The sequence below is a fragment of the Haematobia irritans genome, chromosome 3, assembly GCF_050003625.1.
Source record: "Haematobia irritans isolate KBUSLIRL chromosome 3, ASM5000362v1, whole genome shotgun sequence".
NCBI lineage: Eukaryota > Metazoa > Arthropoda > Insecta > Diptera > Muscidae > Haematobia > Haematobia irritans.
This window is the reverse complement of record NC_134399.1, coordinates 230,216,050-230,234,029: the sequence shown is the minus strand read 5'-3', so window position 1 is coordinate 230,234,029 and position 17,980 is coordinate 230,216,050. Positions and strand designations below refer to the sequence as shown.

At 31.9% G+C, this 17,980-nt stretch overlaps 2 protein-coding genes across 3 annotated transcripts in view; both read right to left on the bottom strand.

The window, feature by feature from the left end:
• Positions 1-17,980, bottom strand: part of up (Troponin T, skeletal muscle) — a 452,387-nt gene that overhangs the window by 97,413 nt on the left and 336,994 nt on the right. The gene's annotated exons all lie outside the window — the stretch shown is intronic.
• On the bottom strand, positions 11,399-12,430 carry LOC142230335 (uncharacterized). Its single transcript, XM_075300971.1, has 4 exons — positions 12,259-12,430; positions 11,823-12,091; positions 11,578-11,750; positions 11,399-11,501 (listed from the first exon to the last, which is right to left on the bottom strand). The coding sequence occupies exons 1-4, from the start codon at positions 12,340-12,342 to the stop codon at positions 11,437-11,439; spliced, it is 591 nt and encodes a 196-aa protein (XP_075157086.1). The 5' UTR covers positions 12,343-12,430; the 3' UTR covers positions 11,399-11,436.

Here is a 17,980-nt window from a genome sequence, read left to right as displayed (position 1 = left end):
AAACAAAAACAAGTATTTTAGGGCTTCTAGGCCAATTCGCATGATACTAATTCTTTCCTCCAAAACGAAATTTTAGATAACCAACTAGGTTGCTCTTATTATCATCAACAGACAATTATCTTTATAGCCACCAACGCACGAGCAACCAATACAGTCCAGCAGTTCTATTTATGGACCACATTTTTGAGCACACAAATACCGATGCAAAGAAACTTTAGAGACACAAACCACTTAAGGTGGTCCCTTTCTTACAAACGATGTTCGAAATACAACTGTTGAAAACGGAAATACTGTCGTGGTCAGCGTTGCCAATTTAGCTTTTTTCCCGCTAGATTTGGCTTTTTTTGAAGACGTTTAGCGGGGAAAAAATGCATTTAGCTTTTAGCTTTTTTTCTGGCTTTTTTTCATGACCCTTTTAGCTATTTTTGGCTTTTTTTATTTTCGGCATGTTCCTATTGAAATATGGATAAAACTTCGCTTTAACCTAAGCCTTGCTGCCAGAATAAGGTTTTCCACATATTTCAAAGCTCAATTGAAACATTAATAATTATTCCAGCCATTATGCGGGCATTTTTGCAGCAAATACACCTTGTTGTAAAGTTTTTTCCTCGTATTCATAAAAGTTATCGTAACCATTAAATCTACTATTACCATCCTTATATAAACTGTCAGTAAATTATTAGGAATATTAGCATTTGACTCGTTTATCCTTTTTATGTTATTATAATATTCTAAAGTTATTATGATATTTCTAAATTAAAATAGTAGATGTGAATTGCTTTGTACACTGAAAAAATATTGTTGGAGGCCAAAGATTTCATGTCCTTAAAATATAAACGCGAATTTTGGTTATAATAGCATTTGTGAATTTCTCTTATATAAACTGTTTCCCTTGTCCAAAAGGCGATAAAGTCGTTTTGTCCTTATAGTTAAGTGATTCAACTTAAAAATGGGTATCTTTTCATGAAAGAAGGCTAATCGGGAGGTCGTTTTATATGGGGACCATACCAAAACATGGACCGATACTCACAATTTTTGGCACACGTGTTTGTGGTCCTACCATACCTCTAGATTTCCGATTTCAGGTAAATTGAATAAAAACTGCGGTTTATATAAGCCCAAGAATTAAAATCGGGAGATCGGTTATACCAAAATATGGACCGATACTCACAATTTTTGGCACACGTATTTGTGGTCATACAATACCTCTAGATTTCCAATTTCAGGTAAATTGAATAAAAACTGCGGTTTCTATAAGCCCAAGAAGTAAAATCGGGAGATCGGTCTATATGGGGGCTATACCAAAACATGGACCGATACCCACCATTTTTGGCATACCTCGTTATGGTCATAAAATACCTCTAGATTTCAAATTTCAAATTGGATAAAAACTACGATTTCTATAAGCCCAAGACCCCAAATCGGGAGGTCGGTTTATATGGGGACTATATCAAAACCTGGACCGATATAGCCCATCTTCGAACTTGACCTGCCTGCAGACAAAAGACGAGTTTGTGCAAAATTTCAGCACGATTACTTCATTATTGAAGACTGTAGCGTGATTACAACAGACAGACAGACATACAGCCAGACAGACAGACGGACATCGTTATATCGTCTTAGAATTTCTCCCTGATCAGGAATATATATACTTTATATAGTCGATATTTCAATGTGTTACAAACGGAATGACAAACTTACAAACGGAATGACAAAAGACTAAATGTAAGTTTAGAGTTTAGCTTACACCCAGAAAAAAGTGACCCCTTCTTTAAGTTAAAATGAACTCATTGTGAAGAAAGTTGAACTTCGTATAGCGCCAAAGACATTTTTATTTGTTTGAACGATGTGATTTTCGTAGAAATTAGATATAAGGCACTCCATATATTAGTTAACATTTTCCTATATTTATATACCACTATACTACAGAATGAAAAAATTTAACTAATTTGAATTCATATATGGAATGATTTTATTGAAATTTTTTCATTCATTTCGACAAATCTTACACATTTGTGGTAAAACTTTTACTTCATAATTAGAACTGCTTACCTTCGTTTTTAAATACAATTTTATTTATTTCTATAAGCAATTTTATCTTCAATAAAAGACATGTTTTATTAATATATTGAATATATTTATTAAGAATCAACAGCATCGAATCTCTTTGAAATATTAGTTTATTATTCCACTATTTCCAATTTCCGTGTGATATTATCAACTGTAAAACGCACTTTTTCTTCTTCTTGTACTTTTCACTTTTAATAAGTTGCTGCCTAATGATTTTGTCCTCCTTTTACAATTTCAATACCTACAAATATAAAAAATCATAAAACATTTTTGTTGCAAAAGGTTAGCGTCACTGAATATTACCTGATAATTGAAGATTCCAAAATGAAGACAAATGAAAGGGTTGTTATTCTGCTGGTGTTTTCTTTCTTTATACACTATCACGAACATTGATAGATTTATTAAAAAAAAAACGAAAATTTTTCTCACTAATTTAAAATAACAAATATTTTATATATTTTATTTGTTATTTATTATATTATTTTACCATATTATTTTTTAACAATCTCTCCGTATACCAAAACAACGCGATTCCAACTAAAAAAACAACCGACGCGCAAATATATCGATTACACCCACGCGCAAACACATCGATTACGATGGCAGGTATCGATTACAGGTAGACAATAGAAATTTAGGAAAATTTCCTATATTCTAAGAAGTGTGTTTCCTTAAGTTTTGAAAGGATTGCATACTTCTTAGTACGAATGAACTAAAATATTTTTCTATGCCAAGTGTTGTTCGTATGTATGAAAAACTTTCTATTATAAAGGAAGTCGCAATTATCATTTTATAAGAAATTTTACTAATTTTGAAGAAACTTGGTTTTAGTTCGGTTTTTGTTTATTTTTACGAATGCTTTGTTATCGGTGAATAAAATTTTCTTTTTCAGTAGTAAATTCTTATACCCAGCGAAGAAAATAGTATGAGTAAAATTCCATGCCTTATTCTAGTTAATGAACTATTCCTAACTGCTTACAGTTTAGGATCTTTTTACTGAAACGAGTAAATTTTATTATTTTTCACAAAAATTTACCTTAATGGAAATAAAATGGATAAACTATATTGATGCAAATTTTTTCCTTTAGTTTCGAAGGCACTTTTTTCTGGGTGTATGATACGCTACATAGAAGTAATTGTATGTTTTTTCTGTTGACAATATGGTTGCCAGATTTCAATAAAAAATTCATCCCAGAAGAAGTTGGAAATCACCAACGAAACGTCGGATGTAAATATGAAATAAAGTCTTTTTATTTGCATATTGAGAGACCTTGAAAGCCCATTTTAGAACAGATCTAAAAATAACCAAAAAAAGGAAATACTCTAAATTTTCCAAATTAATTTTACCATCGCCATTAATTAATAAACATTTTTAATATTGTGTTTAATCAAAAATTTAATTATTTAACTATGTTTAGTTTATACATTTTTATTTTAAAAATCGAAAGAGTAAAAATCCATCATTAACATAAACCAGTTGGTTGAAACAATTAAAAGTAAATGAAGCACACCATTGCAACAATATGATGCTACAAAATTCATAAATGTTTTTATTACGAAAATAAAAATTTTCCAATATTTTTTGTCAATATTTGAAATTAAAATTTTTAGATGCTTTTAGCCCAATGCTAACTTCTATCTACCCTCATGCATTGCAATAATAATCACGGCCCTTTATCACGCAGTTCATTCACACTCAAAGAATAAATAATGACATTTCCAGCACAGAAAATAATTACAATAAATTGCTAATATTGGAGTATATCTCTGCAGTATATCTTGCGGAAATTATTTGAAAAGTTCACTGTGGTTTTATTTCTAGTAGTACTTAGTTGCCATTTTAAACTCGTAACTTGCTACTCCGATTGCATGACACGAAACATAGACTTTGTAACACATCCATGCATTTCATTATTTTGACCCAGTTTTAGCATCTTTAGCCATCTATAGCAAATGTTGCATCAAATAACACTGCCACATATCCAGAGTGCACTTTGACAACCAAGTCAAGGGCTTGGTCCCAGCGCCATACAAGTATGCATACCAGAAGTAATAGAAAGGCAATTTATACTCTACCATTGTCAACATTTCTGCACTCACACTACATCCAATAAAAAGAGAGTAGAGAATGTTAAAGGCCTGAAATGAAATTCTCCATATTGTACGCTCCTGATGCTTACCAAAAATGAAAAAGTTAATCAATCTGCCATTGTTACAGCTTTGCTTTAGCCGATTGGTGATATCGCAAAATTATCGGAATCGTCACAAGTAGCACGGCCTCTGTGAGAACATTGGAATAGCTCGATATAACAATGTACTGCCACATCAAACGGGTCAAGGGTACGTTCACAAGTGGATTTCTTCGAAGGGACGATGATCGATTATTTTCATTTTTCTCTCAAAAGGCCGGTATTATCTCCAAATAGCTTTGCCCACATTTTAACGAATATAAGCTATGTTGCATGCACTCCAAGAATATGAAAAAATGCTCCCTTCCCTTCCCTTACATAAGGTGGGTCATCTGTTTCGTGGAACAGATAAGCCAAGCTTACAGCATAAATTGTGCAATGACACTGCATTAGTATTCAATTCTTTCAAAACGTAAAGAAACACACTTGTTAGAATATAGGAAAATTTCCTATATTTCTTATCTCGCTGTAATCGATACCTGTAATCGATATGTTTGCGCGTGGGTTGTTTTTTAGTTGGAATCGCGTTGTTATGGTATACGGAGAGATTGTTAAAAAATAATTTAGTAAAATAATATAATAAATAACAAATAAAATGTATAAGATATTTGTTATATTAAATTAGTGAGAAAATGTTTCGTTTTTTTGAAAATTATTAAACATAACCATCAGACAATACGTCCATGAGTGTTCGTGATGGTGTACAAAGAAAGAAAACACCAGAAGAATACCAATCCCTTCATTCGTATTCAATTTGGAATCTTCAATTATCAGGTAACATTCAGTTACGCTAAACTTTTGTGAAAAAATTGGTTTATGATTTTTTATATTTGTAGGTATTGAAATTGTCAAAGAAGGACAAAGTAGTTTGGCAGTAACTTACTAAACGTGGAAGGTACAAGAAGAAGTAAAATGCGTTTTACAGTTGATAACATTACATGGAAATTGGAAATAGTGGAATAATAAACTAATAGGCCAGTCGATGCTGTTGATTCTTAATAAATATATTCAATATGTTAATAAAACATGTCTTTTATTGAAGAAAAATTGCTTTATATATAAATATATATAAATAAAATTGTATTTAAAAACGAAGATAAACAATTCTAATTTTGAAGTAAAATGTTTACCATAAATATGTAAGATTTGTCCAAATGAATGAAAAAAGTTCAATAAAATCATTTCATATATGAATTCAATTCAGTTAAAATTTTTCATTCTGTAGTATAGTGGTACATACACGCAAAAAAATAATTCTTTCCTCCCAAACGAAATTTTAGACAAACAAAGTTCGTTTCTCATTTGCTTTTCGCTGTAAGAAAGTGTTTTTGGGAGAAAAGTATATACTTTTTGTGATAAACGTTAATTCTTTTCCAGGATGTAAAAACAATTTCATAAGGACAAACTCAAAAAAAAACATTGTTTTCTTGCTAATTGCATTTTCCCTCACATCTTTCTCACATCCACGATGTTTTTTAGTTCTTAACACCTTTTCCTGTAATACCAACAATGTAGAAGAAATTATACGATTTTATAAATTTTTAAAATTTTTTTACCTTTCGCCTGGACGGAGAATCGAACCGCGGACCATGCACTTTGTAAGCCAACACACTAACCACTGAGCTATGTACCTGTTATGGTCATCAATAGATAAATATCCATATAAGTTATAAAGGGTGATTTGTTAAGAGCTTGATAACTTTTTTTTAAAAAAAAACGCATAAAATTTGCAAAATCTCATCGGTTCTTTATTTGAAACGTTAGATTGGTCCATGACATTTACTTTTTGAAGATAATTTCATTTAAATGTTGACCGCGGCTGCGTCTTAGGTGGTCCATTCGGAAAGTCCAATTTTGGGCAACTTTTTCGAGCATTTCGGCCGGAATAGCCCGAATTTCATCGGAAATGTTGTCTTCCAAAGCTGGAATAGTTGCTGGCTTATTTCTGTAGACTTTAGACTTGACGTAGCCCCACAAAAAATAGTCTAAAGGCGTCAAATCGCATGATCTTGGTGGCCAACTTACCGGTCCATTTCTTGAGATGAATTGTTCTCCGAAGTTTTCCCTCAAAATGGCCATAGAATCGCGAGCTGTGTGGCATGTAGCGCCATCTTGTTGAAACCACATGTCAACCAAGTTCAGTTCTTCCATTTTTGGCAACAAAAAGTTTGTTAGCATCGAACGATAGCGATCGCCATTCACCGTAACGTTGCGTCCAACAGCATCTTTGAAAAAATACGGTCCAATGATTCCACCAGCGTACAAACCACACCAAACAGTGCATTTTTCGGGATGCATGGGCAGTTCTTGAACGGCTTCTGGTTGCTCTTCACTCCAAATGCGGCAATTTTGCTTATTTACGTAGCCATTCAACCAGAAATGAGCCTCATCGCTGAACAAAATTTGTCGATAAAAAAGCGGATTTTCTGCCAACTTTTCTAGGGCCCATTCACTGAAAATTCGACGTTGTGGCAGATCGTTCGGCTATTCATGATGAAATGTCAAAGCATACTGAGCATCTTTCTCTTTGACACCATGTCTGAAATCCCACGTGATCTGTCAAATACTAATGCATGAAAATCCTAACCTCAAAAGAATCACCCTTTATTTATATAGCATAGCTTGCGGCGCCCACGAACCGAATAAACAAAGTTTATTTAACAGAAACAAACATTTAGTTTGTCACCGTGGTGCAGTGGTTGCTACGTCCGACTTGCATGCCAAGGGTCGTGGTTTCGATCCCTGCTTCGACCAAAGTTTTTTTTTTGTTTTTTTTTTTACATATATTCCAGATATGTTCGGAAGATTCCGAAAAAATGTTCAACATTCCATTGTAGTATATTAAATTTTGAACTGTAAAATGTGTCTTATTAAAGACCTAAAGTGAGAAAGGAACAGTGTTTGATATAAACGAAATGGACTGTGTTGTTGTTTCAAAAATAACTTTTTTTATTGAAAAAATAAAAATTTTGTAACAAACGAATTTTTTTGGTGATAAAAGTTTAAAATTTTGGAAGCAATTCAAAAAACTCTAACAAAAGAAAAACGTTTTCGGTACACGTTTTCCAAACGTTTTTTTTCTTTGCGTGTAAATACAGGAAAAAGTTTACTAATATATGGAATGTATTCTACCTAATTTCTACGAAAATCGCTCAAACAAATAAAAATGTCTTTGCCGCTATACGAAGTTTAATTTTCTTCACAATGAGTTCATTTTAACTTAAAGAAGGGGTCACTTTTTTCTGGGTGTAGGGAAAGATAAAAATCTTTGGATCCAAGTAAACTTTTTTTTGAGTATATATAGTATTATTCTTTTTGTGTGCAAGTATTATTGTTATTGTTGCCTTTGATCTGTTGTCTTTGGAAAGAATCCTGTATGATATTATCTCGGAATAACATCTCAGTTTGATCCACCTCCAAAACCTAGTTCAAACCAAGATCTGGATGTGTCTCTATTCTTGATATTGTTGTGCGGTTGACTATTTTCAACAGTTTTCCAAAATAAATTTATTCTTAGACGATAACTAACCCCCGATTTTGATACCCTTCACCATAGGATGGGGGGTATATTAACTTTGTCATTCCGTTTGTAACACATCGAAATATTGCTCTAAGACCCCATAAAGTATATATATTCTGGATCGTGGTGAAATTCTGAGTCGATCTGAGCATGTACGTCCGTCCATCCGTCTGTTGAAATCACGCTAACTTCCGAACGAAACAAGCTATCGACTTGAAACTTGGCACAAGTAGTTGTTATTGATATAGGTCGGATGGTATTGCAAATGAGCCATATCGGTCCACTTTTACGTATAGCCCCCATATAAACGGACCCCAAAATTTGGCTTGCGGAGCCTCTAAGAGAAGCACATTTCATCCGATCCGGCTGAAATTTAGTACAAGGTGTTAGTATATGGTTTCTAACAACCATGCAAAAATTGTTCCACATCGGTCCATAATTATATATAGCCCCCATAAAACCGATCCCCCGATTTGGCTTGCGGAGCCTCTAAGAGAAGCAAATTTGATCCGATCCGGCTGAAATTTGGTACATGGTGTTAGTATATGGTCTCTAATGACCATGCAAAAATTGGTCCACATCGGCCCATAATTATATATAGCCCCCATATAAACCGATCACCAGATTTGACCTCCGGAGCCTCTTGGAAGACCAAAATTCATCTGATTCAGTTGAAATTTGGTACGTGGTGTTAATATAACATATGGTATCCAACAACCATGCAGGAATTGGTTAATATCAGTCCATAATTATATATAGCTCCCATATAAACCGATCCCCAAATTTGACCTCCGGTGCCTTTTGGAGAAGCAAAATTCATCCGATCTGGTTGAAATTTTGTACGTGGTGGTACACCCAGAAAAAAGTGCCTTCGAAACTAAACGAAAAAATGTTTATCGATTTAGTTAAGCCATTTTATTTCCATTAGTTCAAATTTTTGTGTGAAATAATAAAATTTACTTGTTTCAGTAAAAAAAACTTAATTTAAAGCAGTTAGGAATAGTTAACTATAATAAGGCATGTAATTTTACTAATACTGTTTTCTTCGCTGGGTCTACAGTGGTGCAATGGTTAGCATGCCCGCCTTGCATACACAAGGTCATGGGTTCGATTCCTGCTTCGACCGAACACCAAACAGTTTTTCAGCGGTGGATTATCCCACCTCAGTAATGCTGGTGACATTTCTGAGGGTTTCAAAGCTTCTCTAAGTGGTTTCACTGCAATGTGGAACGCCGTTCGGACTCGGCTATAAAAAGAAGGTCCCTTGTCATTGAGCTTGAAGTTCACCAATGTGGTATCACAACGGACTGAATAGTCTAAGTGAGCCTGATACATCGGGGTGCCACCTAACCTAACCTTTCTTCGCTGGGTCTAAGAATTTACTACTGAATAAGAAAATTTTATTCACTGATAACAAAGCATTCGTAAAAATAAACAAAAACCGAACTACAACCAAGTTTCCTCAAATTTAGTAAAACTTCTTATAAAATGGTAATTCTGACTTATCATACATACGAATAACACTTAGCATAGAAAAATATTTTAGTTCATTGGAACTAAGAGGTATTCAATCCATTCAAAACTTAAGGAAACACACTTGTTGTTGTTATAGGAAATTTTCCATTAATAAATATATTTAATATATTAATATAACATGTCTTTTATTGAGGAAATATGAATAATAAATAAATAAAACTATATAAACTATATAAATAAATAAAACTGTATTTAAAAACTAAGGTAAGCAGTTCTAATTTTCAAGTAAAAGGTTTACCACAAATTTGTAAGATTTATCGAAATGAATGAAAAAAGTTCAATAAAATCATTCCATATATGAATTCAATTCAGTTAAATTTTTTCATTCTGTAGTATAGTGGTACATAAATATATGGAATGCATTCCAGTGTTGGTCAAAATTTATTCTAAATAACGAAAAAAAAGATAACGAATAAATTCGATTTAGTTTTTATTTGGAATATCAAATAATTTTTTTATTCGTTTATTTGTGAAAACAAATAACTTCAATTTATTTGTTATTCGAAAGTTTCAAATAAAATTTCAAATAATATACGTATGTGAAAAAAAATTTTCTCAAAAATGTATTAAAACACAAACTCCTCAAAAAAAGATTATTTTATCAGAAGAATTCAATAAATTCAATTTATTTTTTTCGATTCCAAAAAATTATTATTTGAATGACAAATAACAACTAACGAATGACGAATGACGAATGACGAATAATTATTTGTGACACAAATAAACAGATAACAGTTGAAATTTGATTTCAAACAATTCCAAATGAAAAATAACGAGTAAAAAATTATTTGTTATTTGAATAAATATTTATTGAATAACGCCCAATACTGATGCATTCTACTTAATTTCTACGAAAATCATATCGTTCAAACAAATAAAAATGTCTTTGGCGCTATACGAAGTTCAACTTTCTTCACAATGAGTTCATTTTAACTTAAAGAAGCGGTCACTTTTTTTCTGGGTGTAGTATATGATATTTAACAACCATGCCAAAAGTGGTCCATATCAGTCCATATAAACCGATCCCGAGATTTGGTTTTGGAGCCTCTTGGCGGAGCAAATTTCATTCGAGTCAGTTGAAATTTGGTACATTGTGCTAGTATATGGCCGTTAACAACCATGCCTAACTAGGTCCATATAGGTCTATAGTTATATATATCCCTCAGATAAATCGATCCCCAATCACACAAAAATTGGTCCATATCAAGTTCATAATTGTATATAGCCCCCATATAAGCGACCCCCATATTTCAATTCTGGCTCTCTACGTATCGTGCAAAAAGTCCATATCGATTCGTAATTACTTGTAAACTTACCTATACATAACTTTTTTGTCTAATAGACTAACAAACAATTTAGAAAACGATGTTAAGAAGTTTTAAGATACCACAACCCAAGTAATTCGATTGTGGATGACAGTCTTTCGTAGAAGTTTCTACGCAATCCATGGGGGAGGGTACATAAGATTCGGCCTGGCCGAACTTACGGCCGTCTGTACTTGTTAAATCTCTTTTTGGCACTGAAAATCTAAATAGATGATTTTCAAATAATTGTTTATAAATGTGCACTGAACATCACAATTAAATTAAAGAAATTTAGAAACAATGCTAATCCCAAGCCTCAATCAAATTCTTGCGCTTGTCCTTTAATTTTCGACACAATTTATTGTTATGCCTTTTTCCAATGGTTTCTTAATATTATGAATTTAAATTATCGATATCGAATAAAGCCATTGATACCAAATTTTTATTTTTGCCGTAAATAAGAAAGTTCCCGGAATAATAGAAGGGAATGATTGCAAGAAGAAATAGGAGCGCTACGATAATTAACTCATCAGCTTATTTTGAGATCAGTATATAAGTTGTAGAGTACAAGATCCATTAAGCAGATCAAATTTATAATAACATATAGTTGATATTGAGGTATAAAATGATAAAATGAAAAGGTATGACAGCTTTGGTTAAATAAATTGTACCAGAAATTGCAAAGACTTTACTGAACCTGTATTGTAGCAGGTCAAACTTATCCCGAATTGTCTTGGTGCCATCCTACTACAGACGAAACTAATTGACATCCATAAAAATAGCTTTTTATCATAATAATTTATTAATTGTAAAGTAATCACTGTATATCAACTTTGTCATCGTATTTAATTGCAACAGAGGGATTACGGGTACTCAGTTCAGCTGTAACGAAACGAAAAAACAACGAATTAATTTCCAAGAGTTAAATCTAAATAAGCTACAACAGATAAATGCCTACTTCTGTAAACATGATAGCCCTTCTCATCAGCATGATAATATGTGGTTTGGAAGGTGGTGGGATTGCCTTCTAGCGGTACCGTGTAGTATCCCTCTTGTACAGGTTTTAGTTCAGATTTGATTTTCTTTAGGTCTATACGTTGATAGTTCACCATGCCATTACTGAGTACCAGCCTTAATAGAATTACGAAGGATATTAATACTATCTGGACTAAACTCTTTTTCCCCCCAATATACAAGACTTACATATACTCGGCACTTCCATTTTGATAGGTTTTATGGTAATTTTGCAAAATCTCCACATTGTCTACTGAAGGAACTGTTTCCATTTCTTCATCTTTTTCATCGTCCATACTTGGCATAACTACCACAGGATCCTCAACTATAGTCACCGTAGGTTTAACTTCCTGCACTGGCTCGTCGTCAATCACATCAACATAATCATCCAGATCCGTTGGCCAAACAATAAGTTGATACTCGTATGTAGGTTGGCTGTCTCCCATCCGCTCTGGCATCTGAAATAAAAAAACAACAACCAACAGAGTATGTCCGTTGAATATTTGAGATTCCAATAAACCAAAGAACAAAAATACAAAGTAGAATTGAATTTTCTACTTCCTCCAGCTGTTGTTTACAACGACAGCAATATCAAATGGTAATTGTGTGGACTCATAGATAGTACCTCTTCCAAGGGCTTGGACGATGCCATAGTTGCAATGTGTATCACTATTATCAGCACTAGGGTTTTCGAAAATAAGCTCATCATCCTTAGAATGTTGTATGGTGCTCTGGCCCTCGGTATGCAAATGCGGAGCGAGTACTGTCCTTAAGAACGACCCTTGTGTGGGGCTGTACAGGTATTTATATGCGCCGAAAGAAAAACAAACAAACAAAAACAATTCCATGGTCATGACTGCAACTGTTCTCTGCTTTGGTAAGGCTACCGTAGTTTTGTGTGCTATTTGGTCCGGAACGACGATATTAACTTGTTTGTCATGGTGTCATTTGTTCTTTGTCTTGTTGGCGGCGGCTTACAACTGCTTTGTTTACATCAAACTTCAAAGACATATTTGCAGTCACTCTCTTCTCATTTGCTCTTTATCCCAGTGGATGAATTCGTCTTGGTCAGGTGCACAGTGGAAGACTACAGTTATTTATATTAACAACTGAATTTATTTGCAAAAGATGGAAAATAAAAATATAGTCATACATATTATTACAATATCTATTCGAGCTTATTGAACAAGAAGTTGAATTTGGGAAGAATAATTCTCGTATGTAATTTCCATAAGAAATTTGAATATAAGACCAAAAATAAGTACCCCTGCCGAATCTTCACTAAAGTCTTTGGAAATTCGGCGATAAAACATATCGATGTAGATATTAGAGATATTAGCCATGTAATACCAATCTCTAATCACTCCGGAGCTTCATAAAAATCGAAAATTTTGAATAAAAATAGAAACATTTTTGTTTTCCAAATACGTCAAACCAATACAATCGAGTATAAAACACCACAAGGAAGGACAAGTAAAATAATGGAAATCTCCAGAAAATATTTGAAAACGGAACCGATACGTTTCTCGATTGACTTGGAATTTGCTATAAAATATATGCCAGTATTTTTGAAACGTCTTTATATAGAGAAAGAAATACAGGAGTTTAAAAATTGTATCCGGCACAGTGGCAAATTGAGTGAATTTTCAGTGGCAAATTGGGGGAAACGAGAGTGCTGCGATTGCCCTAAAAAACTGAGTTGCATATGCTGTTGATAGTGATTTGAATAAATGAATGATCACGCAGAGAAGAAACATGATTGCCACAATCATATTCGAAGAGCAAAATAATATGATAGCAGCTATTTTTGCGGCGACCATGTAACATTTTAACCTGCAACAATGTTGGCTCAGTGAACATGGTTCTAAGAAAAATACAATTGTCCTCATCTAAAATGTTATTATATTGATAAAAAGAATTTTGTTTCCATTAAAAGACAATGGTCACGATCTAAAATGTTATGTTATTCGTCAAAAATGTTTTTCTTCTAGTTAAAAGAACATGGTCACAACCTAAAATGTTTTGATTTTTATGAAAAAACTTTTTTCGTCGTCGAAAAAAGGACGCCACTTGAGAAAAGAAAACTCAAAATCAACTTTATTTATTTGTTTTTATTTATTTATAAATTAATTCATTGTTTATTTGTATTTATAATGTCGTGCAAGCAAACTTCACATATTTTTACACACTCTAGTTTGGTTCAATTTCAACAATAAGTAATCATTCCATATTTACTTCGTGCCCATCAAATGTACAAACGCAGACATCATGTAACTGCAAATAAAAATAAATTATACCATATATCAAAATGCAGAACAAAAACCAGGTATATTTTTTTCAATTACACTTTCCTTTTTTGTATTCACATAAAACCACGTGCCATTTCTGAATAAATAAATTAAGACAAAACACAATAATTCCGTATTCTCCGTCCATTCCAAGAAACAATCAACACACGACTGACGCGCAAAATGAAAATCGTGTGTACCTGCTCAATGTTTTTAAAAAATTCTTGTCGCTGCAAAAAATTAAAAAATTAAATGGTCACGAAAACAATGTACATGGTCTTTATGGCCATGTAATGGTTGTAGACATGTCTATACGTAAACTATAAAAATACTTTTTTCTCTGCAAAAAAGTAAAAAAATTGAATGGTCAGATACATGATTTTCCTGACCATATAATGGTCTCAAATTCTATCATTTAAATAATAGAACATGTTTGCGGCATTTGAGAACCATTTAAATGCTTATTGCCAACATATATTTTTCTCCGCTCGAAAATTATTTTTACAAAGACAAAATACATGGTTTTCGCGACAATTACATACTCTAAATAAGCATTAAATGGATGCGGCAACCATGTCCAAACATGTTTTTTCTGTGCGTGATGCTTATATTGTTTATATATTTTTTTCATTTCCGTTCACCCTTTTTGCTCCTTTGAATCATTTTTTTTTAGTTTCTGGCAGCATTTTAAAAATATACATTCTGTTAAGACATACTTTTTAGAAAAGAAAACCCCAGCAAAAAAATTTGGAAATCGTTGTATAGATACAACTTTAAAAGCACTTCCAAAAATGTCCTCCCAAAGATGTTCTTTATTTTAACTACACAGGAAATTCTTTGAAAACAATATTTCATAACTTTTTCCATATTTTAATGGGTTTCATATTTTAATGTGTAATTTTAACTTGTTTTTCTTCAAATAGGTTTAAAGCAGAGTAAAAATTAATAAAATGGTGCAAATTATTTAAATTTTATCAGAAAAAAATACTAAATCTATTGCTAAATCTTGCGAATTTTTGAAAATATTTGAAGTCAAACATTTTGAGCATGCGTTGGGTTGTATTAAAAATCATACAAAATATAAAAGTTATTTATTTGGCAAAATATCTCAAAATTTTTAAATTCACACCCAAAACAGTGAATTCGGATCACACCTTAAAAAGTGATGCCAATTTAGTGCACAGCCGTTGAAATGGTGGGCATCCGTCCTATCACAAGCCCGTGTTAAATTCATCGCTTCTGCGGCAATTTTCCACCACTTTCGGATCCAAAAAAAATATTTTCACAACTTTTTTGGCGACACCATTAGATAAGGTTTGAAACACTCAGAAATGTCACCAACATTACTGAAAACTTATGGGAGTTTGATCGAAACTGAGAATGAACCTATGAGCATGCAAGGCGGACATGCCATACCATAGGTTAGGTTATGTGGCAGTCAGCACTGAAAAACAGTGAACCCTTTTCCATTGCAAAATGAACTAAACTGTAGTAATATTGACCATGATTTAGCCCTTAAGATTTTTTTCAACTTGTCTAGTTTATAATTCTCTTAAATTTTAGTTCATCTATAACATTGTATTTTAGTTCATTTTTACAATGCCATAAGATTTATATACCCCTACCAAGTTAACAAGTCAGTATTATTTTGGTTTACTTGCTTATTTTTTGGGAAACCCGATAATAAAAATTGGTTAACAGTCTCTTTAAAATGTCGACGACTAAACTATTTTTAAATCAATCATTCCACAGTACAGAGAAATTAAATAATTAAAGGAACAACAAATCGTTTTACTATTATGAACATTTTCATACGTTAAAATTAAACTTTCTTTAAGCAAAAGTACTTTATTATAAAAACTTATGATGAAAGTTCTTAATACAATGTTTTTTTTTTTTTTTTGAATAAAAATTATGATCACGTGGAACAAGAAAGTAGTTTATTTTAACTCGCTGTTTGGACATTTTGACTTATCCTTTTTTTATTCATCGTAGGTAATTTTTTCACATATCTTGTTGGAAAAAATGGAAGCAATAATGAAACTTGTTAAAAATTAACACCATGTAATGAAATATAGTTTTTTAATTCATCATTTTAGCTTGTAACTTACCATATTTGGAGGCATTTTATCAAATGGTGTAAGGAATTCAACTTTTCTTTGGAAAACGTATCTCATAAAATTTATACCTGAAACAATTAGAGAAGTAATGAAGTATTCTATATAAACTCATAAAACTGTGTTGTTATCGATGTGAAGGATATAATAAAATAAATATTCTAGTTGAAAGAAAGCCAAAGTTTTAATATAAAACTTACCAATTCTCTATTAAATTGTACGCTGAGGGGAAATATATTTGGGTTACTCTGAAATTAAATATTTTTTTTACATTAAATACAATTATTAAATAGGTTTCTAAAAAATCTAATGGAAAAAATAATAATATGGATGAAAAAAAACCAAATATTCTGGTTAACCCTAGACAGTCATCATTCGTCAAAATGACATTTCATTTTCGATTTAAAATGCATTTTAGTCTATTGGGAAATGGTAAATTTAAATTATACTAATTCGACCGTTTTATGAATTTTTGCTTTATACTACTTAAAACCAAATTGAATAAGAAAATAAACTCAAGTTTGGTCCACTTTTTCGCTCACGATGAAAATGATAGCGTCTTGAAATGAGCCGTAGTCAAAATGACGAAGGATGACGTTAATGTACAAAAAATAAGGATGACTGTCCAGGGTTAAAAGAAAGTCAAAGAATCCTTACCAATTCACTATTAAATTACAAGCTCCTTACTCCTTTAGTACTAAAAATTTTTCCAAATTTTTAAGGGGTTATTCTGAAATTAAATATTTGTTTTTTACATTAAAAATATTACATTGGTTTAACAAAAATTGATTAAAAAAATACTAAAATAAGGTAAATATTCTAGTTGACAGAAAGCCAATTTGTAAACTTACCAATTCTCTACTTTTTAAATTTGTTCGAATCCATCTGGAGTTGCTCTGAAATTAAATATTGCTTTTACAACAAAGAAAAACATTAAACTGGTATCCAAAAAAATTAATTAACAAATAATAATATACATAAAAAATATTATTTTTAAAAGAAATCCATATTAAAAAATACTTACAAATTTATGACTAAACTATACGCTGAGATATTACAAAAATTTTCCAAATTCATCTGGAATTGAATATTATTTTTTTACATTGAATAATAAAAAATTCAATACACTTTCAATTTCAACATATTTTCCTAAATATTCTTAATAACATTTTTCTAAACTACCGTTAAAATATTAATAACTTTCATTTAAAAGGTTTAATAAACAAACACCAATATATGTCTCAAAAATACAAAATATTCCATGCCTTTATATTTCCGTTGCATACCTGCTTAAAAGATGCAACAACCCACGCCAACGACAACTATGCAACTGAAGCATGTCAAACAAAACCAAGCAAAGCCAAAACATCCCTACAACAACAAAAACACATGTGCCTTTATTGAAAACAACACCTCATCCAGCCAAATAAACCATCCACGAATAACAAACACCCACACACAAACCACTAAATGAACAAAAATATAAACAACCCCACGCTCATGTATACACAACAAAACTCAAGTAACATCATCTTTACATTAATCACATTCCACTATTCCGATAAAGATCTCTGTACTATGCATTAGTTCATCGCATCTGCTGACAATTTACTCTAAGAATAATATTCGTAAAGGCACACCAGTTTATGAACGATGAAACGTTTAACTTAAAATTTGCAAAATTTTCATGAAATGTTATCTACCATTTTTGACGAAATTGTCTATAAATTTAATTTCATGTGAACTAAAAATATTTCATTGGGTAATTTTTTACCAACAATTATTAACTATAGGAATTGTCAGTAAGAAATTGCTATCCACTTTCAAGTTAATTTTTCGTAAAAAAATATTTTCTCATACAAAAAAATCTTATAGTAAATTGCACTTATTATTTAGAAAATACTTTACATTTCACAAGTAGTTTTATAGCATGACAAACGAA